Raw genomic sequence first — 15,067 nt, 5'->3', positions numbered from 1 at the left:
TGGCCCAAAAATACTCAATCTCTCGCTTCTGTCACGTGGGGTGTTATTCTTGATTGCACAGCCCGAAACCCAGCCATTCCATTTAACCCGGGCCACCAAAATTTGCTTTAATGGATGGATCGGCTTAACATAATGGCTGTGTTACATGCTGACATCGGACAGAAAGTGAATTAGCTGAATTTGGTAGATGCATTAGCGGTACCATTCTTAGTCATGAGAGATTGAGTGATTGTGGATAGGGGTGTAAACGATATTTGAAAATCTAATTTCAAATTCGAGATTCGATATAATCAAATCGAACTTGGATAATTTGAATATCAATTCAATAAATATCGGAATTTGACTGATTATTTAATTCTTATATATAATATATATAAAATTTGTAAATGTTTTATATAATTTATATATAATAATTAAATTATATAAATTAAACATTTCTTTTATATATTTATTAATTACCTAAAATAATTAATTAGTTGAATTCGAATTGAATATTCGAATATTTAATTAGATTCGAATTCGAATATTAATTTTCGATATCCATCAAATATCGAGTCAAAATCGGATACCGAATTTTTTTATCGGATTCAAATTGGGATATTGCCTGATCTTATTAGAATTCAATCCGTTTACACCCCTAATTGTGGACCCATGCAATTTATGGCTGGTGTGGAATAAAATAATTGGTTCCAGAAAAAGAAAAGAGCTATCAAATTCAGCTGAGAGCCTTACACAGCCATTCTCTTTGGCTAATCCTTTCACCCCAAAGGAGCTCTGAGATAGGTTCAAAGTATCAATACAGTTAAATACTTTTAAATTGGGTGTATCATACTTTGTATCACTACTCTTTTATATATTTTTTTAGTTTTTTTTCAAAATATGTTCAGAGGGCAGTTAAAGGCCTGGCTATCCCTTGAAACAGGTCTTACCCCGAAACTCTTAATATTTCATGTATTGGTGATTCATTAGTACAATACATATCGGTTAATACGGGCTGATACATGATGAAATTTTGAATCTTGGCCCTGAGTCTCGATTGAAAAGCACCAGGGTTAAATAATTCATTACTATTATTTATGCCCAGCCCACAGATTATATCACCTACGAACAAGAACCCTACCCACACCCACAGAAATTCTATTTGGAAACAAACTCTGGCAACTCGACAATTGAAAATAAAATTTATGGCTGCTTGACATGGAAATGAAACACCGGCGATTCAACCTGGCAGATTGTTGACAGTGAGAGATAACCATGGTTCCAAGTATTAACCCTCATTAATTCTATACTTTCAACCCTGGGGATCACTTTTTTTCACTTTTTTTTCCTTCTCCTATATTATCAGATTCTATTGGTATTCGATCATTCGGTCCCTGAGGATTCCAGCATTGACCAGGTCCAAGTCTCCCCTAAATTTTCCGTGGTTGACACCGTCCTGCATATTGTGGATTGTTCCTTGGACTTTGTTGAACTCTCAAGTCTCAATAGCTTCCAGAATCAATTTAACTGTTTAAGCTCATGTTACTAAATGGGAATCCAGATCTCCTGCCCACGAGAATTCTGCCCACGTTTATCACAGCCATAAATGGAAAATATCTCATCCTCTGCATAATATGCAGGGGGAGATGTTTCTAATTCACAGAGGATAGTATATTGTGGGTAGGTGTGCACAGAGTTCTTGTGGGCAGGAGATCCGGATCGGAAAACAACAAAACCTGGCTCTTGATTAAATGGTTACAAACCTTTAGGAAACAAACCACGATACCAAGTTGTAAAGAACATCAACAAAGAGAAAAACTGCTTCTAGAAAAATCATAAAAATAGGCTTTTCTCGAATCGGTGAAATTCTTCCAAAATGGGACTACATAACTTTCGTGGGAGGTTAGTTCATATTATAGACTGGACTAGTCTTCATCTTTTAGTAAACCTTCTGTCTTCATTCCACAATAAGCATACAATCCGAAGAATATAAAACAACACCCTAGGAGACAAATTTGCTTGGTGGGTTCATTTTCCCCTCTTTTTACAAAAAATAAAAAAGGTCAAAATACACAACTAAAATAAAAGGAACAAATGGGAAAAAAAAAAAAAAAGAAAGAGATTGAAGGGAATAAGCATTTCCAAACAATCCACTTCAGATGTAAAATACACACTCCAATCTTAAACATTAGTAGATGACAAGCTACATCCTTGGATCTTTTGCCCCCGAAAGGTATGCAAGTTGTTGCTGGAGTTGAAAGCAAAGATTTGACATTTGCATAACCAACACACGATGTTGGTCTTGTGATGTGGACAACTGAGATGTTATCAGAGGAATTGGGTCTGTTAGGATTTCTTGGAGCTGAGAACACAGTGTGGATGTTTTTTGATCATCCCCATAAGCTTCAGTTATTTCCTGAAGCAGTTTACAGTTTACTTTCTTGGGGGTGGACAACTGGGAAGGTATTGGAGGAACAAGGAAAGGATGTTGAAGTAACTGCGGTATCCTCCACCTTTCATTGCGGTCCCATGCAAGGCACTTCTTCATAAGATCAAGTAGCCAAGGATTTGAAACTGGTCCATATGTGATCTCATGATTACGATCTGTTATTACCTTGAACTTAGCCCAGAATGTCTTGTATTCCGCAAAAGGGGTCCTACCATATACCATTTGGTAAAGAATGCACCCAAGGGACCAGATATCTGATGGTCGACCACACTTGATAGTATTTCCATTTGCATCATGCTCATTACACATGAATGCTTCTGGAGACATATAACTTAGTGTACCCACCTGCAGTAGTTCACACAATGACCATGTGAGTGAGAGAGAGAGAGAGGTACTCATGTTTCCAACCATGGCTTCATTTTTTTCTATCTTTAGTTTTCAGTTATATTTTTGTCCTTTTTATGATCAAGCTGTGTTTTCAGCCCTCTTTACATGAAAACAACTACAGGCTATAAGTGTAATTTCAGTTGTGTAATAACAAGATAAAGATATAGAGAAGTATCTGGAACCTGAGAGTCTCGTTGGATGTTAGTTGTATCACTCATTATGGCTTTGGCAATGCCAAAATCAATCAGCTTTAGTGAACCTTTGACAAGAAGGAAGTTAGCTGGCTTCAAGTCCGAGTGCACAATACGTTCTTCATGTATAGTGTTTACAGCTTGAAGAATTTGCTGCAGAGGAAGAGGTCAGTATTCCTTTCCAGGTAAACAACTTTTGATATACAAAATTGCAAAACAAAGAAATTAAGGTTGGGCCCCTTATTGTGGATACAATTAGAAGACAGAGAGGTGTGAATAGAGGAACTTAAGGAAAGAAAAGAAAGAAAGAAAAGAACAAATGAAATTTTCATAGAAAGAGAAAGAGATGATTGTGCTTTCTTTTGCTCACAGAGATTGAGAGAAAAGTAGAACTAGTTAAAACTCAAATGTAGTAAATGCACTACTTTCTTTATGAATCTTCAAATAGAAAAATGATCTTCATGATGACCTCTTACAACCTTTTACCCTTATTTTTACATCAAAATTTCATTCACCTAAAATTGGCAAACCTCTCATGTAAATAGGGACAAGGCAATCCAAAAAGCATTGTATCATTTAGGTTTGACAAATATGGTGCAAACTGTAATAGTTCTGCCAACAAAGATGAACAGATTTGCCAGGAACTAATGTGCAATTTAACTTCATGGTAGACATTTACAACCTTCGACATTGTACCAGGAGTCCAAATGCAACTCAAACACAACACTACCACTTAATGTCACAATTCTCATGTATCATATTTGTGGGAGATGGTAAAAACTTACAGCCATAACACATGAAGAAAAATATAATTAATCAAAAAAGGAAATGAAATACATAAACTGGTTAATCTTGGTTAAGGACCCACCATTGTATAGGTCCACCAAAATTATGATGCATAGGAAATTACCACCCTCTGATTTTACTGCACTTAACCAAATGGAGGAGAGTGCCTCTGCTGAAACTAAAAAGATGTACCGTTGTGGATGTTAGTCCTTGAAATATACAACAGGTGGCAAGTTGTGGAGGCCCCAAACCCATCCTATGGGTCCTGTGTCCCTAGAACCAAGTCATTAACCAAAACTAAGTTTTGCAACCTATGATGCCTAAATATTAGCAAAGATGCCATCATCTAAGCCTTGTCCCCTTGGGGTCAGCTATATGAATCTTGTTTTGTCATTCTGTCCTGCTAGTGCCATATCCATTTATAGAAACACAGGAAATGGGTAAATAACTCCCATGTCCTAAAATCCCAAAACAAATACAGGTAAATATGTTCCTTGTAATACGCTTGTATCCTGCTTTTATATCTAGCTTTTTAAGATCTATCATTTGAAATGAGTTGTATCTTGTCATGTTTAATTAAATTTCTTACACAACAGATAGCTTTATAGTATGCAAGGTTCAAAGTATCGATACACCTCTGTGTATTGGCAGAGGTGTATCAGTACTAATAACAGTTCGCTTTTATATTTTTTTAGTTTTTTTTTCAAAAATTATCATTTAGATAGTTTTTCATATACTTTTTATTACAAAAAAGAGGGGTCCCAAAACACCTGTAAACAGGTGTTTCAGGACCCAAAAGATATGATATGATACATCCGATTCGATATGATACAGGGTGTATCAAATTGAAACTTTGATCCTTAATAGATGATTTGTTAAAACATGTCATTTTACATACATTAAAAATATTAATACCATATAGTATGTATCCCTAGAAGTGTCCATGCAGTATCCAATGTCATATTCGGCACATATGATGTCCAGCACCAGTACAATGGGCATGTACAAATATCCAGGTATTTGAAGAAGACAACAAGGTACATGGATGACATGACCGTTGCAACCAAAGCAATGAAGCATGTAGGTCAATCTACTAGAATTTGATGCCTTGTATACATAAACAAGGCCATCCAATGTTTTAAAAAGTTATGCCTATTTCCTAGGGCATGCTTTTCACAGACAAGGCTCATTTTCTGGCATGTACTTAACCTGGTTTGATGGTATGTATTGATAAATTAACCTTGAATTCGATATTGCATACAAAATTTACTTATTGTAGGTTGTAAGCATGATGCTTAAGCAGTCTTATGTAGAACTTGAACATGCAAAGCTAAAAACTGTGTTAATAACATGATACTCTAATATGACTAAAAAAAGGGCAACCCAGTGCACAAGGCTCCTGCCAATGCAGGGTCTGGGGAGGGACAGATGTAGATTTGCATATTATTGCATATAAGTTCTAATTGTATTCTTTTTCAAGAGTGGAGCCTTACTTCATTCAGCCACACACCTCACCTTGTGCCTCAGGCTTTAGGAACCCCTTAAAGCTTCTATAATTAGCCACCTATCCCTTGTTTTGAGTATTGAGATCACTAAAACTGTTAACATTTAGTGTACTATGGGCTGCAGGGGTACTGTGGTCTTTTTACATATTGTTATTGTTTTATCATGTCACCCTACTATATAACAGAAAGCTGGCACCGCCAGCCTAAGATTTTGCCTCTCCAATATCAGTTTCTCTCTTCCTCTCTTCTCTTCTCTTTCACTCTTCCCTCTTCTATTTCTGTTCCTTTTTCTTTATTTCTATCAAGAAAACATGGTACCAGAGCAGGTTTTGCAGGCCTTAAGACAGATCAAACCTCCCCCCCCCCCTTCCTTGCTGATTTCCAGATCGATCTAAGGCCCCATTTACCTTTTGGGTAGTTACTTACCCAAGTAAATGCACTTGCCTGGGTAAATATTTCCCAGGAAACACTTACCTGGGTAAGTGCATTTACCCATGTTCATTTATTTCCCAAGTAAATAAGACAATGACCATTTTAGCCATAAAAATACATTATTAAAAGGGGCAATTTTGTCCCATCCAAGTAAGTGATACCCAGGGAAAATAAATTTTTCATGGATCTCACATAAATCACATTGACCAATCTGGAAGTAGTCTCAGTCTTCCTTCTCTTTTTATTTCTTGGTCATGTGCCAAGATAGAGTGGTTTACTTTGTGGTGACTGAATGCTGTGAAATTTTTTGGTGGTGTTTAACACCTGTATGGATCATATGATCCTTTTTGTACCCAAATGGATGGTGTTTTTTGATCAAGTATGATCGGCGGTGGCTGTAACGGCAGTAGTAATTTCTGTTTGATAACTGTGGTAATTGTGTGGCCCTTTTAAGTGAACGATTCTGATTGTAGGGCCTATTCAGCTTGCTTTTTGGTCTGCGTTTTGGATCTGGTGAACCTAGCACTGTAGCTCTATGGTTCTGGCCCCCAGTAGTGCTGTCTTGTCTTGTCAGGTGTGTGGACTGTTTTCTGGTTAGCTAATACAATACTGTCCCCTATACCATAATGTGGCCGAGACCTCAGGTTTGCAGCCGGAAAGTGACTCTTAGGTTGGTACACCATGTCCTCCGAGGACACAGCTACCTCAGGTACGTCTTCTAACCATGGTGGACCAAGTGAGAGTGTGGACGTGACCTTCCCCATGGCTGTTATCCCTCTAGATGACCTCAATTATCTAGAGTGGTCGAGAGGAATTAAACTCTACATTACTGCAAGGGGAAAGATTGGGTATATCAATGGGAGAGTTAAAGAACCAAAATCTGGGAGTGCTGAGCATGAGAAATGGGACCAAGAAAATAGTATGGTGATGCCATGGTGTATCTATGCTCCCACAAGTGAGAAGAAACTTTATGTGAGCTGAGAAGGCTGTTGAAATTTGGGAACAAACAAAAAGGCCACAGTACCCCTGCAGCCCATAGTACACCAAATATTAACAGTATTAATAGAGATCCACCATCAAATAGGTTCTACTAGCATATCAGTGAGGACCAAAAAAATTAAGATGAGCAGGAGGTTATAAGTTATAATCATCCAATTTTACTGCATCTAACTGAATGGAGAAATGTTTCTTCTTAAACTAAAAGACGGCGGCTATACATATGCAAATAACATGACCAAATCAGATTGTTAAAATATCTAATTAGCTGGTTCATGGCATAGCCATTCCCTTAGTTGTGACACAGCCAAATGTGGATATCAATTCTTGAAAGATAGATAGGGTCGAGTCTGAGGATGGCCATTTAGTTTCAAAAAACGCCGTAAGGACCATACCCAGTCCCTTAGTTGTGACACAGCCAAATGTGGATATCAATTCTTGAAAGATAGATAGGGTCGAGTCTGAGGATGGCCATTTAGTTTCAAAAAACGCCGTAAGGACCATACCCAGTCTACCCCTCCCAAGACCCCAGATTGGGTAATGGCCTTTTAATTCTTGAAACATAGAATAGGTGACAAGTAATAGCGGCATAAATCTGATATAGAGCCAAGAAAAGAAAAGGTCATTACCTAATTTTGGCCCCAGATATCTAGAGCCTTGGGAGGATTAGACTGGATAAGACCTAATCTTTGGCATTTTTCTGCACAAAGTGATTCCCCTCAGACTCAAACCCACTTGTCAGCCCAAGATATAACCACTACACCAAGCAATGGCCCCTTAAAATAGAGCCAAGATATTCTCTATATTAACCACAGCTAAGACAACAAGGTATATGGCATGGTTAAGTTGTCCTTAATTTCCCTAATAAATCCACAACATATTTCTATTTCCATAGGTCACAAAATTTTACTGGAATCAACATATTCCCCAGTGAACACTACCAACACTATGTAGAGTACAAGAGATAGTATTGTAACATAAGTTGGTGATAATATTGTAGATATGTTTAGTAATAATGTCATTGCTCACCTAACTTACATATTACCACTTTGAGCTAGCTCAATCTTCATTTCAAACACAAAGTTAAATGTTAGTTTGTCTGTCTAATAGATTATTTGATTGATCTATTACAACCATTTACATTTTCTCTGAGTTCAAATTTTGCTTTGACTCATTCTATCATGAAGCTCTGAATCTTAAGGTTTATAAGGCAACTTCAAAACGTATTTTTTGTCTATAACCTTAGTTTCTTAGCTTTGTTTAATGATTTGGAACAAGATAATAATTTAAAAAGGCATGAATATGCTTCTTTTACCATTTCATAAAATATTATTTTATATTTTGCATATTTTACGATGTTTCCAACATGTCTATACTTTTTTACAATATTTCTGACATTTCAACATGTTTCTTATATTTGGATGACCGACGTTTCCACCAACACCGACATTTTTAAACCCTGGTATATGGATAGCATAGCTTTTGCAAGTGAAGTACACTAGGTCTAGCTCAAGTAACTAGCTTTTAATGCCATAGTTTTTTTTTTTTTGATGATAATTTTTAAATGCCGCAGTTATCTATCATAATTGACACCCAGAATCCATTTCCAGTAACTGACGTCTAGAATCCATTCCCAATAATCCTTTAATGCTTTTTATACACAAACAAAGTGGAAAGGCCATGACAGTTACCTATCATAATTGATACCCAGAAACCATTACCAATAATTCCTTAGGCTAAATTTTAATCAAAGTATTTGGTGGGCTGCCAGAATACAGAGGTATGACAATTCTAAAGGGACTGGATTAAGGGAAGGTTTTGAAAGCCAACCTGCCAATAGAAACGGAGCCAGTTCTCATCTATAGACCAATTGGACTCATCCATTTCTTTCCATTTCTGTGACAACATATGAGCCAAATCAATTTCTCCATATTCAAGCACCATGTATATATATCCATCATCCCTGATTCTTCCATCTTTTGTTTCCATTGAACCACTCATGACTTCCTCCAATAAAGCTTTGTCTGTCACCTAAGAAGAAACAAGGGGTATGAGAGACAAACTAATAAGAAAATATACAGGAAGATATTAATCAAGCTTTCAAAATGCTAAACTTAAATGGGTAATACATTTGAATCAGGGTCATTATTACTAATGAGAGGGTGTTTAAGAAATTGAACACAATATTACCAAAAATATAGTGTTGGTTTTAAAGGTAGTCACACAGTCACTTGTGTCATTCAATATATTAAAAATCCATGGATCACTATCTTGCATTCCACTTATCATACTTTAATTCACTTAACTCTTGTTTCCATAGTTATCAAGGTGCTAAGTCAAGGCCAAGTGCCCACCTAGGCATTGCTGAGGCAAACCTTTTCGTGTGTTTGTGAATTTTTTTTTTTCTTTTTTGATCAGAAACGGTAACTTTCATTGGACAGATTAAGAGAATACATGGTAACTTTCGTGTGTTTGTGAAAATCAAGAATGGGAAAATAACAAATAGATGAAGGGATGAAGCCTCTATTATGTCAAAATATCAAACATGATAAAGACACATAGAGGAGAGAATTTATGTGAGGTTTTCTGAGAAAAAAAAAAAGGTAACTTTCATTCAAAAGAGGGGAAGGGATATACATCAGATGACATAAAAGACTACAAGGAAATAGGGAAAAACTACAAAAATCAATAGCCCTATCAAGAAACTAGTAAGATATTTGCACTATACAAACATTCTCTGCCTGAATCAGATGTAGATAATGAATCTGCAGTTTAGTTTAGTTCTCTAGGAATCCATCTATAGATGCAGTTTAAAGAAGCATACAGTTGTGTAAATTGCGGAAAAAGAGGACAAACTGAGAGGGCAAATCCCTTGTTCTAGTCAAATTAAGGGGAAAATCCCTTGATCTGCCATAGAGAAAGATTACATTTTTTTTTTCTCATAGAACCTGAGAAAAGAAGAAAAGGCCTCTTCTGAAGCATACAATACATGATGAAGAGTACAAGTTGAAGCCCTAACAATAATGAACGCACTACATCCCACAACTGCCACTGTTTATCGTAAATTCATTTTACAGCTCTGTAAATTGAAAATTAGTCCTTTATGAAACATTTCTACACCATTTTAGCCTTATTGATACAATATGACATGGTTCAGCTGCACCACACCTAAAATCAGAAGACCTATACAGAAACACCAAGGCAAGGCTCAAGGCACCCAAAAAAAAATCCATCACCTATCATCTCTTTGGCACCTGCCTAGGCATCACCTCCGAAAAAAAGAAAAAGACTTTTTTCCAATTTCCACTCTTGATGCTTTTCATATGGTTTTAGATCCAACAACCAAGTTTTCTATAAGAGTTCAGATTCAATCATTCCAAATGCTGCCTTATCCAACAAACTTCACAGATTAGATATTTACTTTAAGGATAATTTCTACATCTAAACATTCTATACAAATGTAAGGTGTATGATGGGTGATGTAGGATGTCCAACTAACTGCAAGTGCATGGACAATCTTATGTTTTGAGGCTTATGGAACACCCAAAAAAGATTCTGAAATCTTTTGAAACCAAATTGGAAATTGTTTAAGACAAGGTTGACAGCTCATTAGTGTCCAATTTGTGATCCCCTAATGTCTAGATACATCACGTGATTGTCTAGTGATACTGGAAGTCTCAATCTGATCTAATGGTGAAGGTAGAAGAGGCAAAGGAGGCAAATTATGAAATGTAGTAGCAGTTTCATGGACACAGATGGGATGGGCCACAATCCAAATGTAGCAGTTTCATGGCAAAGGAGGCAGGTTTAGCCACCTTGTAGAAGTTATAAGGAAAGTCATGTACCATGAGAAACAGATTGGATGGGACACAACCCAAATTTCTCAAGCTACTGCTCGGGTTTGTGTTTTTATAGACGTGTCCAAGAGTCCTTGTTTATTTGTCTTGCCAAGTCAGATTCCTGGACACATGTTGAGTTCTGATTCCCATATCCATGTCCATGCAACACTGCTTATTGGTCCTGTGTCATCAGACCCAGCAGCCTGCCATTGATTATAACCACCATGAACAGGAAATGAGGCAAATTGGGTGAATGATAATGAATCTACATTTAGAGTGTTGAGTACTTTGATTAGTGAAGAAGAGTTATTAGATGATATTATTGAAGCCTTTCATTTTTGAGTAGTGAACCTGAAGCCATAACCACTCGAGGATAGGTAAATATAATGAGTCTATTTTTCTTATGGGGAGAAGACCATGCCCATGCTCTCTTAACAGAGTAACAAACTGGAAGGGGAAAAAAAGATTAGGGAGCAAATGACTGAACATTATGACAAAAGGGGAAGGAGTGAAAGTATTCTTTAGCAATTTTTAGAACTTAAGTGCTTGTTGGTGCATTTAATTAAGAAATCTATTTGGGACCAGTTGAAAAGGAAGATTCTATGAGGGCAGAGCTTCTTTCTCCTCCAACACCAAAAAATATTATTGTAGTTGTAGCTATGCTTTGAGAGAATTATTATGGTGGGAGATTCTCAAGTTGACAATGATTGGATGAGAAATATATCACCAGAGTCATGGAAATTCACTCATCCCCTTAAGAGAAGCACAGTACTTGGCATCCAGGCTGAACACCTCATTCTGTTGGTTCCAAGATCTACAATCTTAGTGGCAGATAAATCTTGCTGAAGGGTGAAGGGGTGAGAGGAATCATTCGTATTATGCTTACAATTTGCCAGGTTAAATTCTTGTGATGGAAATATGGAATTCATCTTATCTTGAATCTATTGTGTACCATATGTGGAATTCTCTACCTGATTGGAGCTTTTTGAGAGAACAATGGCTAGGTAGTTTCCCTTCTATCATTTAATGCAATTCGTCAGTTAACAATAAAAAAGAAACTACATAGATTTAGTGTTGATTTGGACCCAGTGGGAGAAAGAGAAACTTGATTTAAGCCACAAAAATGAATCCTCGGTATCATGAGCATACCTTCTCTAATAAGCAACCCAAAAATGTTGTAAATTTGTGGCTTTTTCTATAAAAGTTGTATATATGTAGGTATAGATTATATTATTAGGCTAAAAAAGAGGGAAACCATCCTGAAAGTACAAAAACTCCATATATTACTATCTTAATTCTTACCTATATGACCACAATAGTTATTATGTTCATAACTATAGTATCATGCATATGACCAGAACCGTGTACTTTATTTATTCATAATTTCATATGGGGAAAAGAAGGAAATAAAGAGTCAAAAGCAATTTCCTATTGGCCCATTAGCTAGATGACAAGCTGGAAGGGACTCAGCAGCAAAATCTTGTCTAATGTATAACGGTTATTCATGATTGGTCCATTAACCTGAAACTTAATTATTATATTTCCCTAGCCTCGGTTTTATTCCAAGTATAAATATAATCTGCTACTTCAGTCAAATTGAGTACTTCTTTCCAACTTGAGAATATAGTTAAGGTTATACAAAGTTAACATTTTTATCCTGATTAATTGGTCAAATAGCATATATATGAATTAAAATATGTCAAGAATGTAATCGTCATGACTCATGAGTAAATGTAAAGACATCTGTACAATTGAGAGGCACAGTGTATGATTAGAAGTTTTGTACCTCATAGTCGATAAGTTGTATGATGTTGTTCTTTCCCTTTAGCTTCTCTAGATATTGAATCTCCTGACAAAATCCATATGCAGTAGAATAATCACGACCTTTAAGCTTGATCCTTTTAAGGGCATAGATTGTACAATTGGATGAGATGACCTTGTAAACCTCACTGCTTCCTCCACTCCCAATCTTTCCAAGCTTCTGATAGAGATTCCCATTAACTTTGAAGAATAAGTCAGGATCATAATTCTTTTTCCGAGCGCCAGATGTCCCCTTACCACTTACAGCCTTCTCTGGTTTTTCTAATTTAGAGGGCTCCAGTTTCATATTTGAAGATGAGTTTTTGGTTGATGGATCCTGTGATTGTATATCAGAAACCTGATCTGAATACTTTCCTTTAGCTATCTTATCATCCATATGGGAAGGTGCTTTTGCATGGTCAGCAATTCCATCAGCTAACCCTTCACGTTGCTTCAAATAACAGGCTTGCTGCCCCTTTGACAGTCCCTGATCAGTAACTCCTGTGGTCCCAAATGCAGAGGCAGTCGCTTGGGTTGAAACAGCTGCCTGGTCTGCTATCATACTACTACTGCACTGAAGCATAGAAGATGGTGGCTGCACGGAATCTCCTCGAGTAACAGGTTGAGGATTCACATTTAACTCTTCCAGAGGTTCTATTTCCATATGAGAACTGCTATCTCGACAAGAACGAGAGCTGTAGGTTGTTGAATTCAGCATAGGTGCAGATGCTGAATGGACTGATGTTGTAGTAGCACAGGATGAACCCACAACCGATGATTGAGTCATGGGATGACTTGTTTCCTTCCCAGGAAACGCCATGAATAGGTGCTGCTGATCCTGCAGTAGCGCGCTTCTTTTCGCCAACAAAGAGGCGATCCCACCATCTGACTTCAGCCCCACGTCCGAATTTTCTATGTGCTGAAACTGACGTTGCTTCAAATCGTGATCATTTCCCGTTGACAGCTCTAGCCGATTGTTAGCATCCCATTCCATCTCTGTCAATGCAAGAGAACTCAAATGAGACGACATGTTTTCCGAACTAGTGGCCATTCCCTCACAGGCCCCTGCACAAACAAAAGAATAGGAAAAAAAAAGCTGCAATATGTAGCGCGCCCAAGATGATTAATTTGTAGTAATTATAACAAGCGAATCAAATTTGTCAGATATCAAAAATGTGTTTACTCACTCTGGGAGTCACAATTGCTGCTCAAAGAAAACTGAACCTTTTTCTGACCTTCAAGCGCAGGGGGGTTTTGAGATAGCTCACGGGATGAAGGGACTACACCACTGCTGCTCCGATTAACGTCAGGCTTGGTTTCACCTCTCTGCAAACCATATGGGTTCAAATTCTCATCCTGGGTCTCCGTCATAGTCGCTGTAGCGGAAGGTGGGGTAATTGAGGAATCGTCAAGAACTTCCCTAACAACTGCAGAAACACTCTCCCTCTGATCAATCAAGTCAACCGCAGCATTGCCCTGTCTTGACGAAACCACGTCTAACGAGTTCTCCGTGTCTACTGTGATACCCGATTCACAAACTGAGCTTTTTGATGGCTCTCTTTTGGGAACCAAGCGCCTGGGTTGGAAAAGACTCGACTGTGCTGTACCTGGAAATTTCTCAAAGCATATGACCAAAGAAACCCTAAACTTCAGACTACAACACTCATGAGAAGGGAAAATAGATACTAAGTTTTCAATTCAATATTAGAGGAACTAAGAAGTCTGCAGAGAGATTTACCAAGAGGCCTGTGACGCTTGAACACAGCATGAAGATCTCGAAATAAATTGGCGGGTGAAGAAGAAGATGAAGAGGAGGAGGAGGAGGAGGAGGAGGAGGAGGAGGAGGAGGAGGAAGAAGAGGAGGAAGTAAAGGGGCGAGAGTGGCGAGAGTCGGCCAGGGTCGGACAGTGGAGGTTCCTGTCGGTCGAAGGTAAGGCCGGAAGATTAGCCTCCCCATCCATGGCCGGATCTCAACGGCATCTCCGGTTGGAAGATGAAACAAATGATGCCAGGGTTTAAATAAGCAGGGATCAATTAACATCAGTGGACAAGATTCGGCGCAGGAAATCTAAGCGTTGATCCATCAGGAGAAGTAGAGCTAAAGTTTCTTGCGGAGGGAGTTGATACCGTCGATGAGGCAGAAACGGCAACTGAAAGCTCCTCCGGTCCCCCTCTACCGTTGGAGTTGCGCGGAACTATCCAAGACAGGTTTGAAATGAACGGCCCTATTTGTTTTAGCGCTTCTTGTTATTTAAACTCAGAGGCTTTTCCGGTTCTGTCCCTATCTTTTACTTAATTTTTGCATACGGTCCCACATGTGCACATGGACCGGATCGGAGCATCACATGGGCTTGCCTCGAATATTAATAGATGGGCTTTAGTCGAAGGTAGCCCACTCCAACCCGAAAGGTGCAACTCCTTATGGCGAATACTGTTTTAAAAGGTTAAGCCTTTGTCAGCATTAGGGGTGAGCAAAAAAACCGAAAAATTGAATCGACCGAAAAAATCAACCGAAACTGAACCAAAAAATCAGTTAACCAAACCGGTCAGTTCAGTTTCGGTTTGATGTTTTTAAAAAACTGCTAGTTTCGGTTCAGTTTTGCTTAACTATTTAAAAAAATGGTCATTAATCGAACCGACCGATATATATAGTAATATATATTTATATAATATTATATATTATATTATATTGTTCTTTAAATC

The 15,067-nt window shown here is 37.8% G+C and overlaps 1 protein-coding gene across 2 annotated transcripts; it reads right to left on the bottom strand.

Annotated features, from left to right (window-relative positions):
• Nucleotides 1-1,916: 1,916 nt before the first annotated feature.
• On the bottom strand, nt 1,917-14,591 carry PPK1 (putative protein kinase 1). 2 transcript variants are annotated; one of them, XM_088942586.1, is made up of 6 exons: nt 14,103-14,591; nt 13,552-13,971; nt 12,351-13,429; nt 8,556-8,756; nt 2,998-3,159; nt 1,917-2,773 (listed from the first exon to the last, which is right to left on the bottom strand). In XM_088942586.1, the coding sequence occupies exons 1-6, from the start codon at nt 14,323-14,325 to the stop codon at nt 2,183-2,185; spliced, it is 2,676 nt and encodes an 891-aa protein (XP_088798712.1). In that variant the 5' UTR covers nt 14,326-14,591; the 3' UTR covers nt 1,917-2,182. The 2 variants fall into 2 exon arrangements, with proteins under 2 accessions (XP_088798712.1, XP_088798713.1); XM_088942587.1 differs by having other exon boundaries at nt 12,351-13,360.
• Between the last annotated feature and the right edge of the window lie 476 nt (nt 14,592-15,067).

Source organism: Nelumbo lutea, chromosome 5 (genome assembly GCF_056320005.1).
Source record: "Nelumbo lutea isolate HS-2025 chromosome 5, American lotus-T2T, whole genome shotgun sequence".
Taxonomy (NCBI): domain Eukaryota; kingdom Viridiplantae; phylum Streptophyta; class Magnoliopsida; order Proteales; family Nelumbonaceae; genus Nelumbo; species Nelumbo lutea.
Note: the sequence above shows the minus strand (reverse complement) of the source record. Positions and strands in the feature narration are given on the sequence as shown.